At 42.9% G+C, this 17,745-nt stretch overlaps 1 protein-coding gene across 1 annotated transcript in view; it reads right to left on the bottom strand.

Moving 5' to 3' along the window:
* trabd2a (TraB domain containing 2A) overlaps nucleotides 1-17,221 on the bottom strand; it is a 51,403-nt gene extending 34,182 nt beyond the window's left edge. Inside the window, exons 1-2 of the mRNA XM_070850935.1 lie at nucleotides 17,117-17,221; nucleotides 15,421-15,981 (exon numbers count right to left, since the gene is read on the bottom strand). Coding sequence (XP_070707036.1) covers nucleotides 15,421-15,981; nucleotides 17,117-17,221 — 666 coding nt within the window. The remainder of the gene's footprint in view (nucleotides 1-15,420; nucleotides 15,982-17,116) is intronic.
* Between the last annotated feature and the right edge of the window lie 524 nt (nucleotides 17,222-17,745).

The following is a 17,745-nucleotide window of genomic DNA, read 5'->3' as shown; positions in this document are numbered from 1 at the left end:
CTTTCTGTCCATCATTCTTTCTTTCAGTCTCTTCCTTATGCACACACACATGAACACACACACACAAAACCCCACAGAGCCACTCAGTCCATTAGTCCACTAAGAAACAACACGCGGGTCTTGCAAACACAGCGAGCCACAAGGAAAACAGCCATCAATCTCTACGACTTGTCTGTCGACTGAGGGAACACTGTTAATCTTCAGGACAGCACGAGTCAAGAACAACACTGCCGAGCTGTTTCATGCCGAGATTCAAACCAATACAGCTGCGAGCACTTAGCGTGGATACACACTGTGTGTGTGTGTGTGTGTGTGTTATCATGCAGATCAAGATTTTCCACACGCACGCAGGAAAAAAGCAGCTGATTCACCATCACCTGCATACTTCAGTGTCACTGTATTAGTTATGTTGATTTCATGTGTCTTTAGAGCAGAAATACTGTTCCGATATCTTACTCTGTGTTTGTCTGTGGATAACTTACACGTCCAAAGACATAAAATACACAGTTTGAGGGTCTATTTCAGTCCTTCAGCCGTCAATATCAGCCAATAGAACTGAATCAAGTATAGTCATATTTCAGAGCAGTACACACACACACACACACACAGCTTCTGGTGAGGTCACACAGTTTGACCTCTCCAACTCCTCAAGACCCTAAAGGTCTCTAATGGACTTCCTACACTGACCGCTCCATTACTGAGGGCAGCTTTTAGAAATGTTTTGAAAATGCTTCAACATCCAAAATGCAGGAAAATCCATTAATAGTTCACTTTTTCATGCATTACAAAGTGAAGGACAGAAACTTTGTGGACTTTGTATTTATGTACCAACTGATAATCAGCGGCGTTGGACTTATTCAGTGCGATGAGAGTAACGTGATTCTAATATCCTACAATCTATGATAATAAAGTGCTTATTGGCTAAATCTATTTGAAGCTGCCAGACTGCTCTCACCTGTTTCCTTTGACTATTATGAGCATTAAACTCATCTTTTGTTTTTTTAAATATAACAGTTCACATTACCTTTATTTAGCTTTCTTTGTATGCAGCCAGAGAAAATTATTTACTTCAGTAGCCTGCATACGGCAAATGTAACTTTAGGTTCCTAAAATAATGTGGAAGTTTAAGACAAGTAAGAAGGAGAAGAGTCTGGTTTAAAGTTTTCTGAATAATGCAAATGATCTAATTACTAAATTAAAATCGCATAAAAAGCAGCATATCTCATTAATTGATTTTCCAAAGAAAATCGTGTATCCTGAACATCAGTGATTTAGATTTTATTCAGATGAACTGAAGAAGTTTTATGGGCTGCGAAAATCCGTGGTTTTCCCAGGACAGTTTGAAGTTAAATGTCATGAATTAAAACATAGGTTGCCTTGGTGGCTTTTTATTACGTGATATTTCTTTCAGGCCTTAAATTATTTTGTATTAGACATTTTAAAATGACATTCAGAGTCACAGCACTGCAACAAAAAGGTGTTCAGAAGCCAGGATTCCTGCTCATCTTGAACCGACACAGATCCTTTACGAAACACTGCCTGTCTGACTTAAAGACGTCAAGTCTCCTACTGCCCGGGGATGATGGGAACAGTTTAGTTAAGAAGAAAGCGTCTCTCAGCACTGGATTACAAAAGCAGCAGACAGCAGTGCCAGAAATAAATCTCCAGCTTCTGACTCTGCAGGAGTCAGATAGAGAGACGCAGCAGGAATCAAAAACCCACACGCACTATTTACGAGTATCTGCAATTCCCTTAAACCATTGGCCCAGACTCAGAACCAAAGCACCGCTGGCAAACCAGACTGAAGGCCACGCATACACACCAACACACAGCCAGGCACGTTTACATTAATATTCATGTAAACTCTTTCCGTCAGCTTGCATCGATTCCCTCGTTCTAAACAAAAACACTGCCTCCAAGCACATTATGCTCAACCTCGACCTTTAAACACATTCGCCAGTGCAAACCCTAAACCTCACACGCACACACACACACACACAATGTGAGGCTATGTCATGGAAAACAGGACCTGCTATCCAAACCATCTGAGAAATGTGTCTGTTTATTGTGGTGAAAAACTGATCAATGAAGGAGACAAAAGGGGATCGAGGGAGACAAACGTGAGGCGAAAACAAGACAGACAGTAGGAGGAAAGAGAGCCGCGCCTGTAGGGAGGAAAAAAAACAAAGTGATAAAGAGACAAAGGTGGAAAGATGGAAAGAGAGAGAGAGAGCGAGAGGCCGAGGGAAGAGAGAGACGGTTGTTGTTGTGCAGAACGTCTGCCAGGACCCACAGCCTCACAACCACAGACTCATAAACAGCCAACAAAATATGAAAAACATCCAAACATCCCAAATGTGTTGGGAGTTCAGTTTTCAGAAAAGTGTCCCTTTGCATTCGCTCAGGACGGTGCACACATAAACACGCTCCTGTCATGTGAGGTTATGACCAAAATAACAGCTGTCAACACAAATGAGACGAGATACACTAAAAAAAGACTTCCCCTCCTTTTAGGCCAGAGGAAGAAGCGCTGCGGGAAGAGAAGCGGCGAGTGGAAGGCACACTGACAGACACAGGGACACAGAGTGGTTTGCATCTGATTTTAGATCACAGTTTGGGGATTCAGCTGCCAAATACTCTAAAGAATCAAACCATGTTTCATATCTTCAGTGTGTCTCTTTAGGCTCAGCAGCACTTCATTCAACATGTTTGACCAAGAAGCAAATCATAAGTAATAACTTATTCTTTAGTCTGTCAAAGATCAAAACGGTGACTTCTGCAGTTTAATTTACACAAAAGCAGCAAAGCCTCACATTTAAAAAGCTCAAAAGAGAAAACGCTTTGCACTTTTGATAAAGGAAACAAATCGATTAAGTTTTTCAATCAGAAGTTAATTGTTTGAGAACTCCAAAGGTGTAAAGTCTTACAGTCTACAAAGAGAGGGCTCGTTCTACTGAGTGATGCAGCTCCAGTTTAGACATCCAGATGATTACCATGTGTGTGTGTGTGTGTGTGTGTGTGTCACAATTAAAAAATGAAGCCCTGAAGACTTTTTGTAGTGGGAACTATGACAGAAGTGTTGCTGAGGTGTCAGTCTGTCTGTCTGTCTGTCTGTCTGTCTGTGGAGCATCACAGACCTTTACAGGTGTGTAGATGAGGCTACAGTGAGTTCAGAGATGGCTGTGGTCTGTCTGAGTAAGGGCATTGGAAGTAGGGGTGTATGGAGTGTGGAGGGGGACACTGACCCTCCATCACTGATCACAGATCACTGATCACTGTCTCCCAGTTCCAGTGAATCACATCCGTGACCAACGATCTTTACATCCCACAAAAATAGAAAATGTTATTTGAGGAGAGGATGGATTAAAGATACCCGTGCAAAGATGGTTAGACATGTGGAATAAATCTGGCACAGTTCACCTGCTTTTCCAGACTCACTCCTCTCATGTCATGTGTCCCATAGCTTCATGCACACTGGTTTGGTTTTGTAGCTGTTGTGATCCCATCACAAGATGTTCTTTGGTGCTGTTGTTCAGCTGCTGTTCCTTTCTTTGACCTGATAGTTGTCAAGATATTTCTCTCTCTGAAGCTCAAGTGTCAGTTTAATATTGTCACTATAGGAAAAGTCAGGGGATCGTTAACTAAGCAAGAACATGAATGTCTGTACAAAGTTTTATGGCAATCCAGTGAAAAGTTAGGATATTGTAGCCTGAACCAAAGTGGTAGATCTTTAGAGTCATGCTGCTAGCTAGAAAAATGTTCATATACAGAATAGTGTCCTCAGCTTTAACACCAAGGTTGTAAAAACTTCTGCAAAGGGACTGAAACCAGGAGAAGACAGACACACAGAGAGTCAAACTGGGTGGTGAAATGAGCGGGGAGGCCAAACAGAGGCGTTTCTGTTAAGTTCTCACAGGTTTTATGATCTCAGCTACTGCAGGCAGACAAAACCCCCAAAACACAAACAGTCTTTGGGTAGAAACAACCCTGAAAACCTTCATCCCCAGCGTGGAGCTGACTCTGGGTGGTGGGAGGAATCTGATCCACATGTTTATGTATGTGTTGGGCTGACGTGTGTGGACGCTTGCACGAATGCTTAAAAGCATGTGTGCATATAATAGCTTACATACACTTATGTGTGCTGTTGATTATGTATCTGTGCGTGTGTGTGCACATGTGTGAAGCTTAAATCCAAGAGACAGATGCAGGAACGCAACGCAGCAATGACAGACCATCATCACCTCCATCTCTGATGGTACCGAGTCCAGCGCACAAGCATTGGTTTTTACCAACTTTTCAAAAATCTTATTCATATATTATTTAATTCAACACATCATAGTTACTTGTATGCATGTATAGAGTGGAAATAAGAAAAAAAGAGGAACAGAAGTGCCTCAGTTAAAAGTCAGAAACCTTATTTGCAACTTGCTTCACAGGAAATTTCACGGATAAAAAACATGCGAACACACACATGTTCAGCCGGAGAGATGGACCGGAGTGCACCACACAAAAACACAACCACACACCGCAGGTTTATACAACATCTCTCCCTTTCTCTTCCTTTACGGATGCAAAACAGTCAGAGCAGCGGACCATCACATTTCCAGTTGTGTTCGGACCAATATCTGTCAGTCATCCAACAAGCAACAACTATTAAATGAAATGTGCCCCACTGAAAAGATCTTATCTAGAAGCTACAGCTACAGGCTGTCGGAGCTGCAAACATGTTTTTTACACGCTGAAGGGAAACCATGTGATACAAAAGTCTCCAATTAAATCATCTGCTTGGTTTGCAAGGTGGCACATACTGGTATACTCTGAGTAAGTCACGTCTGTTCTCAGTCACAAAGGACCCACCCCCTCCCCAAAGATGAGCTCAATTCTGATTCCTGACGTCCTAATTGCAATGATTTCATTAGAATTAACTGATTGTGATGCAAAATGTTTTACATCCTGGTGTGTCCAGGCCTCAAAATGTTATATACGCCACTGCAGCACATTACATTTCAGCCAGTTTGTCGGAAATGCAATCCAGGGAAGCATTTAATAAGCACCTGTGACTCAAGCAGCCTGTAATTATTAAGACAGTGAACATTCATTTACAAGTTACAGAAACTTTGCAATGCTGCTTGAAGAATTCACCGGGAAGAACGAAAATCCAGCTGCCGCTTAAGGCAACTCCTCATCTTACTCCCAGTAATGTGTAAACACATGTGACAGCGTTGAGATATTTGCTTGTCTGAGTCTAAGTCTGGTCAAACCCTGTGTGGAGAACAGTCTCACTAAACCCTCCTGTGTGCTGCTCACCTGTGAAATTCCACTAAAGCCACCAAAAATGTGGACTGGAGCCAGACAGACACAAGTGGATTTATGGTCAGGTTAGGTCAGAAACTGTGTGTTCCCTCTGCCTGTGGTGCAGCTCTGAATGTGTGTATTCACGTGAGGTCACTCTATTACTTCTTCGTCAATTAGTCGGTCTTAACAACCTTAAACCAACATTTTTAAGCAACGTGACTTGAAAGCAAAGACTACAAACATTATTTCAGGTTTTCTGAATCATGAATAAGAAATTAGTTTAATCCCAAAACCTTCCACAGGTTCCAGGTGACGCTCTGTGAGGAAACAGGAACTATTAATCCTGTGTGTTGGAACTTGTGGACAACTTTGGCCTCGTGTTGCTCGGCCGAAGTCCATCCAGGTTTGGCTCGTTTCTACCTGCGGTGGGGAATCTTAATTTAATCCAGACCAGCCACAAGCCTGGCCAGTGCGGAGAGAGCATAAGGATACCAGGAGGACTTTATAATATTTCATGCAAACTTTTCTTAAAAAGTCTTTGATTTCTGGTCTTTAATGGAAACAGAGCAGGTACAGGTTTCTTTTTCAGATTGATCTGAAAGTGAGGCTAAAATCAGAAGCTATCTTCAGGTGTGCAATTTCCTACTTTTGGTTTAAAGGTTGACACCATGTGAGTAAGTTGGAGTGGACTTCAGCGTCGCTGTGGCCCGGCTGAGGTGATAACATCACAGTCGTCTGATTCATTTAACATCAGTCTGTGAGCAGAGGCATGAAGCATTTCACCGCTGATGTGTATCAGCATGTAACGATCATTGTTCCCGTCTTATCTGCGACCATCTTTTCTGTTAGCGTGTAGCCACAAGTTCCTTCTCCCACACCTTAAAATGATCTTAATTAAACGTGACCAATCACAAAGCACAAGCATTACGGGAAAATCCATTGTCATGCTGGTGCGTTGAGCTGTGTTGAACTGTAGTAATACAGTAGTAAATGTTGCATGTGTGAGAGCAGCTACTGACAGCTACAGGTAAATATTAGAACAAGTTAGATTAACGAGTGATGAGGAAAACCCCAAGAAAAGTAATGCATTAATGTTCCAGCCCACAGAAAATACAAGGATTCTGTATAATTTATGGGAAAGAATAATTATAGGATTGGATTTATCGCAGCGCAGTCTGAATTTCACACCAAAACAGTCGTAAGCTGTGCCCTCTGGGTTAAGACATGTTAAAACAATGGAAACCTCACACAAAGTGTTTTGGATGAAGGTTTGACTGACGCCTGCAGCGGTTTGATGTAAGTGGAGACCTCAGTGGGTTGAAACTGAACTGTTCTTGTTTTTCACAACTACTGTATCTTGATACTGATTCTTGATACAATAATATAATCAGCCTTTTTCCCCAAAAAGAGCATGTATGGCATTCCTTCATTTCTGTCAGTCACATGCTAATCCAGCGCTGATTGGTCAGAGCTTAGTCTTAACAATGACCCAGGGTTCTTGGCCACATTCAGCCTGCAAAAATCTTAACTTGCACAACAATAGAGGGAATGATGGGCCCTATACAAATTCAAATTAGCATCGCATCGACTCTAATGGCTCTTACGTATAACTTACATTAGCTTCAATTATGGGAAGGCCGCTGTTAGTGAGTGTTAAGTGTATCTGGAGATCCTGAGCTTTTCTTACCTAAATTAAGGTGGAGGCACACTGCGAGATCTCAATAGGCTGTTTGCAGGGTTTCACAATCACGTGTTGGAACAGCAAATGGAAAAAAAAAGCAGTAGTGGGGGAGATATCTGTTGCTTCATCTGTAATCACTGTAATTCATGGTGATTTTTACGTGTTTCATTTGAATTAGACATTAATCTTTGGAGTGGATCAAGTCATTGATTAATTAATTGTAATGAAGAGTGTTCGACTTGAGTGCAACTTTGGATCCATTTGACAAAATAAAGCATCAGTGTAAGTTATGTTGTCTGTTAAAACACGCTGAGGATTTACAGTAAGATATATGTAGAGCTATCATGTAGGACCACAAGTATGTTTTTGGGTCTATTTTAGAAATAATGATAAAGTTTAACACAATCATGTTAAGTTTAAGTTGTTACTGAGCTGTGAAGATGCCACCGAGCTGTTTTATTTCCTGCCAAAGGCCTCAATATGCAGGTTTACATCTTCTTTCAAAAGCACTGATGAATCTTTCAATAAGCTTTCAGTATCAAACATTAGCAGGGGTGCAGAGCAGTGGCCGCGCTACGAGGCTCCGCAGCCTGCGCAGGTTTTCATGACCCGGCGTTAAGTCAGAGAGACAAGCTATGAAATCCCTATTTGAGCTGCAGAAGCCTGAGTTACACAACCAGGAAAAGCCTGCAGCGGTCTCCAGAAGTCAGACTGTCCTCCGCTGGAGTGTATTACTGTATATACTCTCAAGGACCTGGGCTGTTTTTCTTGGCACACAATTGGCAGCATCTAGCTGCATCCGATCCACTTTAAATCAAATATACTTGAAAAACAGGATGGAAAATCTAATTTGTGAAATTATTTTACCTTGACATGACAGCAGCAAAGGGGGGGGGGGCAATGATCATACAAAAAGTGTTTGTTGGTTTTAAACAGAAACTTTTGAAGAAACTTTGTAGTATTCATACACATTATGGATATTAATAGCTCATGCAGCAAAGAAACCGCACTGATGACCTGTGGGAGCTTTTCTTCATGACGACTTGATGACAGACTCTACTCTTCTGTCCATGAAGCTTTTGAAAAACAGGGGTTTTGAAAGTGTGAGCGACCTCGCATCTTTGTCTCCGGTGTCACGTATCGAGACAGATGGACAGATAATGTCTGAGGGAATGTCAGACATCTAATATGGAACTGTTTGGTCAACAGTGGGGAGGAAATGAAGCACCACGGTGCCACATGAAACCGGGGCCTCAAAGGAAGCCGTGAGGACATGTTGGAAATTCGACCACAGAAGTGTACCCACACGTACACATGCACTTATATACTGTACATACACACACGTACAAGCGCTCATTCAACGTTCATTCATACACTGACGTGAACTCTTGCACACACAGACACAAACACGAGCAATTATATGGACAAACACACACTGGATAAATACACAACACACTCAGCACGGAAAGTTTCCTCCCTTCGATCAAAGTGCAGTAAAACTGCAAATTATTTGAGGACAAAAAAGCTACGGACATAATGTTCCTACATTATGAATGATAATAACACATTTTTAGATTTACTGCAAAAAAAGTGAGCAGCTTAACAGGTGCATTTATCTTAAAGAGGACGGCTTAAGTGTGTGTTAAAATATTTCACTTTAATCCATCATACTGCACAAACATCTGCAGTTTGTCCGGTTTTAAGAAATTAGAAGTTTCCTGTTAATATCTCATAAGATGACATTTACTTGGAATAACTGTTTCATCAGTTATTTGAAAATGTCTGCATGATTCATCATTTGTCTTAATAACAAATGATTATTCTTTAAGCCAAAACAATCATCTGGCAAAGCATTAAAGTTTTACTTGAAATGCCTTAATGATCTTTATAAATCTGAGCATAGGTGAAGATTTATTGCTGCTCTTGTCATTTTTTTGGCTGCGTCTCCTCATGTGAGCACACATATACATTTCATCACTGCAGGCCATGTTGCTCTGATGATCACTGAAGCAACTGCTTTCTTCCAGTAGGACAAATGAGATTTAATCAGATTTGCTGTCTGGTAACACTGTTATCATGCCAGCATGTGTTCTCTCTCTCTCTCTCTCTCTCCCTCACACACACACACACACACATTACATTACCTACACCCAGTATGTGCAGCCACCAAAACTATTTCACCATTCACAAAGCTCTTATTTTGACACACATGCACTTAATTTTGCCAAAATGAGATAAGAAGACTGATGTCACTAAAACGGTGGAAACAGCTGGTAAAATCCACCTAAAGCTGAAGTGTAGCACGTCAATATGTGGTTTTAGTGCAGGTTATGAGTTATCTAACAGTCACTGACACTACTGTTGTGTTTACATTCGTACAGACGAATCAAACAAGCTAGAACATGTTAACTAGTGAGCCACAGACTTTTGTCACTTCAGAGAGGCTCAGGTTAGCTCTTCCCACCTGATAGCAGCAGCTTCACATTTACTGTGAGACATGATAGATATTCCCACACTGTTGCATTTGAACCTGAACTTTTAAAGAGGTTATTTTGATTTTTGAAGTGAGGTAGGCTGAGGTACTAATCCATAATTAGTGTTTAACTCACAGTTAGATGGCAGTTGGCAAACCCCCAGTTTGAAGAAGCAGGAAAGTCCCAGCAAAGGGACTCATTGTCATTATGGACGGGGGCAGCAGAAAAAAAATAAACACCTAAAAAAAGGCTTTATCAGTTTAAGTCTACACTTTACACCCTGTGTAATGCTCACTTCAAAGCCACCAGACTCCATTGACCAAATAAATCTAGCAGATCACTGGAGCTGCTGGACTGCTGTTGCCTCGATGGGTTGTTTTGTGGTAATATGTGACTTTGGTGTTTTAATTGATTACTTCAGATCCACACTAACAGGTTCCTTCACTGACAGAGGGCAGCAGTAGTCCGGGGAACTCATGTGTTCTGTGAGGGAAAAGTACTATTTTGGTCAATGGAGTCTGGTGGCTTTGATAATAGCATAGAGGGGATACAGTGGATTGAGTTTCCTGATAAAAAAAAAGGGCTGACTGACTGGAAAATACACTAGACACACTAGAATTATCTTGTTCATCGGTCTCAGCAGACAGAAGACTGTGCTTCGGTCAGAAAGTGACCTTCTTCATGACCAGTTAGCTTAACTGCCACTTAAGTTTCATAGGATCCCCACCTCCACTCATCATTATCATCACCATTCTCATTTTGCCATTAAATCCCATTACTGGGGGGATTGAGACAGATTTTCCCCTGTGGGCAAACTTTGGAAATCAGTGGCAGCTTGCCCAAAACGCTGCCCATGGCGGGCTGCAGAATAAGGACAGCCATTGTACTGTCCAGGATGTCAGGCTTCACTTTTCATAGAATCTCCATAACCAACACACTTAGTGGTCATTACAGTCAGGACAACACAGGGTGTGGGAGCTTAGGCACGCTCACACTTTGTGACAGCGCCTGTCCAGTCCAATGGGTTTTGGTGCAGAGTGAGTCTGTTCACATGTGACCTCTGAGGTCTGATTTATGCTACTAGACATTTTCCCACAGAATTGGGAACTAACTTTGATTTATCCAATGTTAAAGTTTAAATCCACTGCCAAGGACAGCTTTGCCTTAGTTGTGTCGTTGAAAAAACATGATTCACTCCCTCTGTGCAGGGAATATTTCTTGACCAAAGGGTCTGGATGATCTGTTAAAAAACACTCAGACTAAACCCTTTAATTCTATATTTGGAAAGCTGTTGCTTCCGTAAGGAGACATAAAATGAAGCATGGCAAATTCAATATGAGGTGAACATTTGTATGTGAAATTGGGGATGAAATGTCTCACAGACAGATATGATAATAGGATTAAAATGACCGGTGCTGCTGAGCCTGGTTCAAGTTTCACATCGGGCAGAGGTTATGTTTTGTTTGGGTTGGTGATCTACCTTTCCTGTATCTTATATCTCTCCTCAGGCAAAGAAAGAGATAAGGAAAAGGAAAAGAAATGAGACTTAAATGGGTAAAAGAGTACTGAATTGCTCCATTAAATGTGAAAACAACTGTAATTTCAGGCCGACAACACTGCATTTCTCTCAGCTTATAAAAGTGGGTTGTGTTTAGATTTCATCAGAGCTTTCCTGGTGAAACCCAGCAGTTCCAGGCACCCTGTAGCCCGTCAGTTCAAATGGAAAGAAAACACCACAACTGAAGTCACAAGGTTGTCAAACAGAGGTAACGTCATGATACCTTTGATGGAGACGGAGTCACGCCTTCCACCCTTAATGGCTCCTCTACTGATCTCAGTCTGCATCTCAGCTCTCCTTGTTCCAGTCCCTCCTCGTCATGAATGAACCAAATGGGTTTCAAACATTCCTTCCCTGTTCTCACAGACGTACACTGAGACCTGCATTCATCACCTCTCCATGCACCATTACTCCCAGTGATGGGAGGAAAGAAACAACACTTTCATTAGCAGGTCTGCTCCACTGAGGTGTGGAATGTCCCGCGGGTTTCCAACAACAGTGACAGAGAAAGCCGGCCTTCATGCGGCCATTGTTGTCCTCAACAAGCTCACTTAGTGTAATGGGCAAGGCTGAGCCCGCTCTTCAAAAGACGAGGGGCACCGTGCAAGAATAAGAGCAGTCATGCTTAGCCAGATTAGAGATCTGAGTAAAGAAAGTATAATTCATTGTCCTTTGAAAATAATGAGCTCAATGGGCTTAATTCATAATGGCAGGCATACTTAAAAATGGACACATCACTTGTAAGATGAGATAAAAAGCACCCTATCTTGTAAATGTATTAAGCTATCCTACAGCCAAAGTCTAACAGATGTTAAGCACTTTAACTCAGCTGCACAAAGCCAGAGCTCATGTACGAACATATAACAGTGATCGCTGCGAAGGTGCATAATGAAAACCTTAAAAACATTTTGGGGGATATATACATAAAGAGAGCCCCTGCTTACATCAAAAGAAGATTATTACATATTCATGAAACATAATATTAGACATATTAAGCTTCAGGGAAAACAGGAGCTTCATCACACATTAAAGGGTCCAGTGCTCATGATGTGATGTGATCAGGAGTGCTCGCTTTGCAGTTATTAACAAAAAAAAAAGACTAACAGTCACAAACAGATGCTCGTGTGAGAGAAGAACGTAACTACTGCAGCTACAAATGTCAGAGCCAAACTTCCAAACCTCACCAACAACTATTTAAGCTGCAAAGGTAAAACTAAGCATGACTGCGAGGCCTCGTCTCACCTCAGACTTCTTCAGGACTAGATTTCATAATGATTCCAGAGAAGACACTGTGATTTCCTGCTGTGGAAATTAGACCAGTGGCAGCCAGCTGAGAGGTGCATTTATCCAATCAGCGGGTTTGTGTTGATGTTTAGCCGACGAAGAGAGTGTCTGCACCGATTCTGGCTGAAAATCAGATGAAAATCGGTGTGTATTCCAACCACGCATCAACATGAGAACTAATCAAAGCAAACAAACAGGCAGGATGTCATTCTGTGTTTCCCTTTAACAGGCAGTAGGGAAGAAACTTCCCTTTCAATTCATGAAATATTTTATTTTCCAGTCTGTTTCAGGCCAAACGTAAATGGCCAGTGAAAACATTCAGCGACTATTAAAGCCTGTAAATGTGGCTCTCGAGCTGCAGCCTGATTAAACAGTGCTTTCAGTCAAGAATGGCGGCTGAGGCGGCGTTGTTGTTTCACCGTCGTGTATCTCACTCATCACACTCTATCTGGATATCTTCCACTTGAGCTGCGCTGAAAGACTTTAAATGGAATTGCCCTTTTCAACTACACTGCAGAAAAAAAACGTTTACTGAAATATTAGGCGGGCCACCTCAAGCCAGCAGGGCGAAGGCGTCCATCAAGCTGCTGTTGATTAGACTCAAACCGAGTGTGGAAATTATGGAGTGCCAAGCTGTGAGCTGTGTTGGTGCAGCGTCGGGGTAGGGGTTGTTTCTGGGACACTAGAATTTATTGCTGAGCTTTCTGGAGGCTCTGTGGACCGAAGTCAGTGATGACGGGAGGTTTTCTCTCTCAGCCTTGTTGACAAACCCAAATTCGGCAACCCAGTTTCTTTCCCTGATAATCAGTGAGAACAAGATATGATTCACGATCTTCTGCCTCCTCCTTTAGGTTAATAAATTCCTCGGTTAAGATTTGAAAGAGATGATGGTCACGGTCAGGCTTCCTTTGCTGGATCCGTCTGGGTCAGGCACAAGATCTGTGCTAGTGGAGACTGTTGATGACAATAGTGAGGAACTGGAGGAAGGAAGAAGCAGTTTTCTCCTTTTCAGATATCTACTTTCTACTTTTCTACAGCTTAATGCGATCCGCTCTGTGTCACAGTGACTGAAGCTGCATGTAACTTAAGTTGTTTAAGCACATGTGCAGCCTGCCGTCACTCTATATGACAAAAAGAAGTGACACCATCACTGTGGGGAATATATCAATGGGTGGAATCTGATGCTGACCTACAAATTAAAACTTCTGCCATAGGCACCGCTATCGGGTCTCCTGTCAACCTTTGTGTCAGGCATGAATCCAACCAGCGGAGCAAACTTGATGCCAGCTCTGGTCTCAAATCTCAAAGTCAGACACTTTATTATATCCAATCAGCAGTATAACAACATCACCTGTCTTTGCCTCTAAGAAAGAGCCGTCATTATTTGCACGACCAAATAAGAGGATGACTGTCAGAAAAAGGTCGAAGCCTTTCCAGCGACGACAGTTTTCTGCAAAACACTTACATTGATTTGAAATAACATCAGGAACGGCTACGTCTGATCTGCCAAAAATGAGGCTTGAGTGAGGATCTGAGAAACAATAACTTCACTGTTGATTGAGTGAAAATGCTTCGTCATTAGAGGTGCTGACAACACAACCTAAATGTAATCATCTTATCTCCATTAGAGAAAACTTGTTAACTCTCACTCATATCCTGTGTGTTTATCCGTGTGTTTAAGACATAAACGCTGTCGTGGGAAGTTGAAGCAAGTAAACAAGTGGTAGAAACCCCTCATTAATTTTACCTTTCAGTGATTCTATGTGTCGTGTGACAATCGACATCCTCCATTCCTCCACTACGACTCTAAAGAATGCTAATAAAAGTGCTGCTGGGTGGTTTGGCCAGAGCCTCCGAGTCTGAGGGGCCAACTAGGCCTGCTTTAAAATAACAACACTTTAAGCTTCTGGGTGTTAGGGTAAATGGTCGAGTGTAATCCCTTTAGCTCCTGACCAGCATTACCAGAAATTCCTCAATAATACGCAACATGATTTCATAATGACTGCTGCCTTTGAGAGATGTTTGTAATGCTGAAAGGGTCACGGGGGGGCACAGACAGACAGACGGACAGGCAGACAAGGGGACTTAAGTGTGCTGGTTTTAGGAACAAGGTTCCTTTTTTTCTGCTGATTTCAGACTCGAGTCATTAAGATCCATTTTTCTTTAATAACAAAGAGCGTGGTGGAGCACGGCTGGATGTTTGTACAGCTGATTATTAACACCCAGCCTCTCCCCGCTCCACTGAGCTATAGGGAAAAGAGGAAAAGATGAAACTACAGACCTCTAGTATGAAAAAAAAATAATGAATCTGAATCCCTGCATCTGTTCTTTGTCACTTGTTTTACACGTCTTAGTCTGAGCCGGCGTATTGTGGGAGATGTGAGGCCTCCTCAGCTGAGCAGATTTGACGTAGAGTTTATTGAAACAAACGCAAAATGTCTGAACTCCCCAGCTGCATGACACAAAATCATCTGACACCTGCAGCATAAAATGCATAGAATAGACTTCACCTGGACATAATTAAATGCTTCTGGGTTTTTTCACCAAAATACTTTATTTTTTCTCACAAACCAAAACCATCCTGCTAAAAAAACGTAGGTCCTGACAGCGTTTTAGCTTCAGCGCCAGTCTCCTTTATCATCTCTTCAAGCTTTGTTCAAACATGTATTAAAATGTAGTTTGTCTATGCAACGTTTCAAAATGACCTTTTGTGAAAAGCGCAGAAAATGTCTGAATGTGGTTTGAGAAATAGTTAACACTCGCTAACATCAGTGTTAGAACTTCTGGTTTCACGGTAAAGGCCTGACACTGAGCTCACATTAAATGCATTTACTGTGAAGCACGTGGAAGTGGTACGTATGGGAGGCAGTAGCTTTACTGGAGGTGATCAGTAAATGTGCGAACTGATCTTCATCTTGGATCGACTACACTCCAACATCAGTGTCACTGAAGAAATCAGTGGCCTTCAGAGCAGCAGTGTTGTTCCCCTCACGGCTGTCAGTCAGCCATAATACACAGCACACTTACACCGTTGTTAAAAGCCAATTAAATGACAGAAACAATCCTAATCTGATAACTCCTCTGCAAATAAAACACAGGGACGAACCCTGCTAAGAAGAAGAACTCACCTGAGAGAAGTTGAGCCCATTGAGCGGATGGCACTGTTCCTCCACCTTCTCCACAGCCCCCGTCCTCTTCCTCATCCTCTCCGCCTCCTGGGCCAGGTACAAGTCCAGCACCGGCACCCCTCGGGTCTTAATATCTGCCTCAGTTAACGAGTTCACCATCAGCATCACCCAAACAGGACGCTTCCTCTCCCAGTTCCCGGCGATGGCGTTGAAGAGGTAGTCGGCGTAGAGTCCCTTCCCCCTCTGATCCGGGGTCATCCATGAGGGCATCATGAGTTTGACATACTCGAGGTGTCGCTTGAGTCTCCGGTAGATGTCTCTGGGCAGGACGTCCTGCAGGTTCTCGCCCTGGGGGAGCAGCTGGCAGCTGGTCAGGGCGGAGATGGTGTACGGGTCCGTGAGGTCCAGCTCAAAGTAGACGATGTTGCTCTCCTGGAAGGCCTGCTTGGAGTTCTCAGGGATGAAGTCCCACACACGCGTGTAGGGAACATGGATTGTACCATAGAAATATGAGGGAGGGTCCCGTTTGATTGTCCACAGGAAGGAGTTTAGGTCAGTTTGCTGCAGGTGAAAATGATAAGATTAGTAGGGCTGCAACTAACGATTGATTCATCAGTTGACAGAAAAAAGTAAAAAATGCAATTTCCCAGGCCCAATTTTGTTACCAACAGTTTCAGATCCCAAAACATTTTATTCACAGTGATATAAAACAATGTGAGAATCTGGAGCCAGTGATGTTGCTGTTGCTTACTCTTCTGTTAATTGATTAAACATTTCGGCAATAAATATTAGCAAGTTAGAGTTAATGATACACTGGGAAGAGAAGTCAAGAAAGATAGAAGGGTGGAGAATTCACAAACTTAGTTTTCAATGAAAAGCTGCTTCCTGTCTCCCTCCTGCGCTCTGGGCCTGTCTGACACCCCCCAGCGAAGGCAGCAGTTTGTCAGTGAGAGGCTGTTTATTAGGCAGACTCCTAACAGACTGATAATGACTTATTAACAGGCCACTTAGGACCCAAGTGCAAAACAAACAATACACATGTCAGAGATTGTCAGACTGAATGTTTCTCCTTCCTGTCTGTGCCGGATCAGACCTGAGATGAGTGAGTGACGAGATAGAAGCAGAGCGACTGAGAGGAAATCAATGAGAGGGCGGCATGCATCTGTAAGATACAGTAGAAAAGGACAAAAAGTCTTGACTTGGTGGCATTTTCCTGAATACCTACACACGTGTGGACAGAGTGTAAAGACCTGCATGGATCAGGACTGACACAAAGCAGATAATCAATGATTTTGAGAATTTTGAGAAATCATATGTGCAGAAAAACAGAAAAAAAATATCATATATGTTTAAAACAGCTGGTGCCGGTTTTTAATATCATCAGTTTTGGTCAGAAAGTAAGTTTAAGTTGTGGTGGACATTTCAAACTGACTAATGAGTTCATTGATTAGCTGAAAAAGCATATTAACCAATAGTGAACGCACAAAGAGGAGCAAGTGAACACTGATGCAGAGAAGGTGAACTGTGTGTCAGACAGTTTGCACTTCATGGCTCCTCTGCTGACACTTTACTGCAGAATAAAAGATAATGTGAGCGTTTTAAGAGGCCAAGATCAGAAACCACAGAAGTATTATTGCTACTTCTGCGCCACTTTAACAGAGTATTTCTCTTCTATCTTTGCCTCATAGTGACTTACTTTCTTGTTGAGCTCGCAGCTGGCGGAGTCCTTCAGCCTCCACTGGTCTGCTCGGACCAGGAGAATCACGCAGGACTGGATGAATGCGCCCAAAGTGCCCCGCATCGTAGCTCTCTCCACAGCGTGCACGGTAGTTTGCGTTTGCCTCACAGCGCGTTGCAGCAACAGTTCCCCGGACAGCTTGGATGCAGTCCTACTTCCACGGCTCCGGCTCCGTGCGCTCGCCTGAAATGAGCTGACAAGTATCCGACAAAGCGCCGGACAGAGTCATGCTGGCTCCAGCCTGGACGTGGACGCGCTGCGGCCGCTTCACGTGTGTTTGGGAGAGAGAGAGAGAGAGAGAGAGAGAGAGAGGTGGTCATCGGAGTCTACGCAGGGTCACATCATCCTCTCCTCCTCCGTCTCTGCATGGCCTCCTGCAAAGTTTATCCGAAAAGTTTGAAGGTTTCAGGCCGAAACGAGCCAACAGGTCCGCGTCAGCGCACCTGGAGCCAGACCGGAGGAGCAGACCGGATGGCTTCCCCAGCTGTCTGGGTGCTGCAGCCTCTCACAGCTCAAGTCTTTAAAGCAAAACTTCTCTGCGCACTGCCCTCTCCCTCCGACATGTGTGTGTGTGTGTGTGTGTGTGT

Source organism: Pempheris klunzingeri, chromosome 19 (genome assembly GCF_042242105.1).
Source record: "Pempheris klunzingeri isolate RE-2024b chromosome 19, fPemKlu1.hap1, whole genome shotgun sequence".
Classification (NCBI taxonomy): domain Eukaryota; kingdom Metazoa; phylum Chordata; class Actinopteri; order Acropomatiformes; family Pempheridae; genus Pempheris; species Pempheris klunzingeri.
Note: the sequence above shows the minus strand (reverse complement) of the source record. Positions and strands in the feature narration are given on the sequence as shown.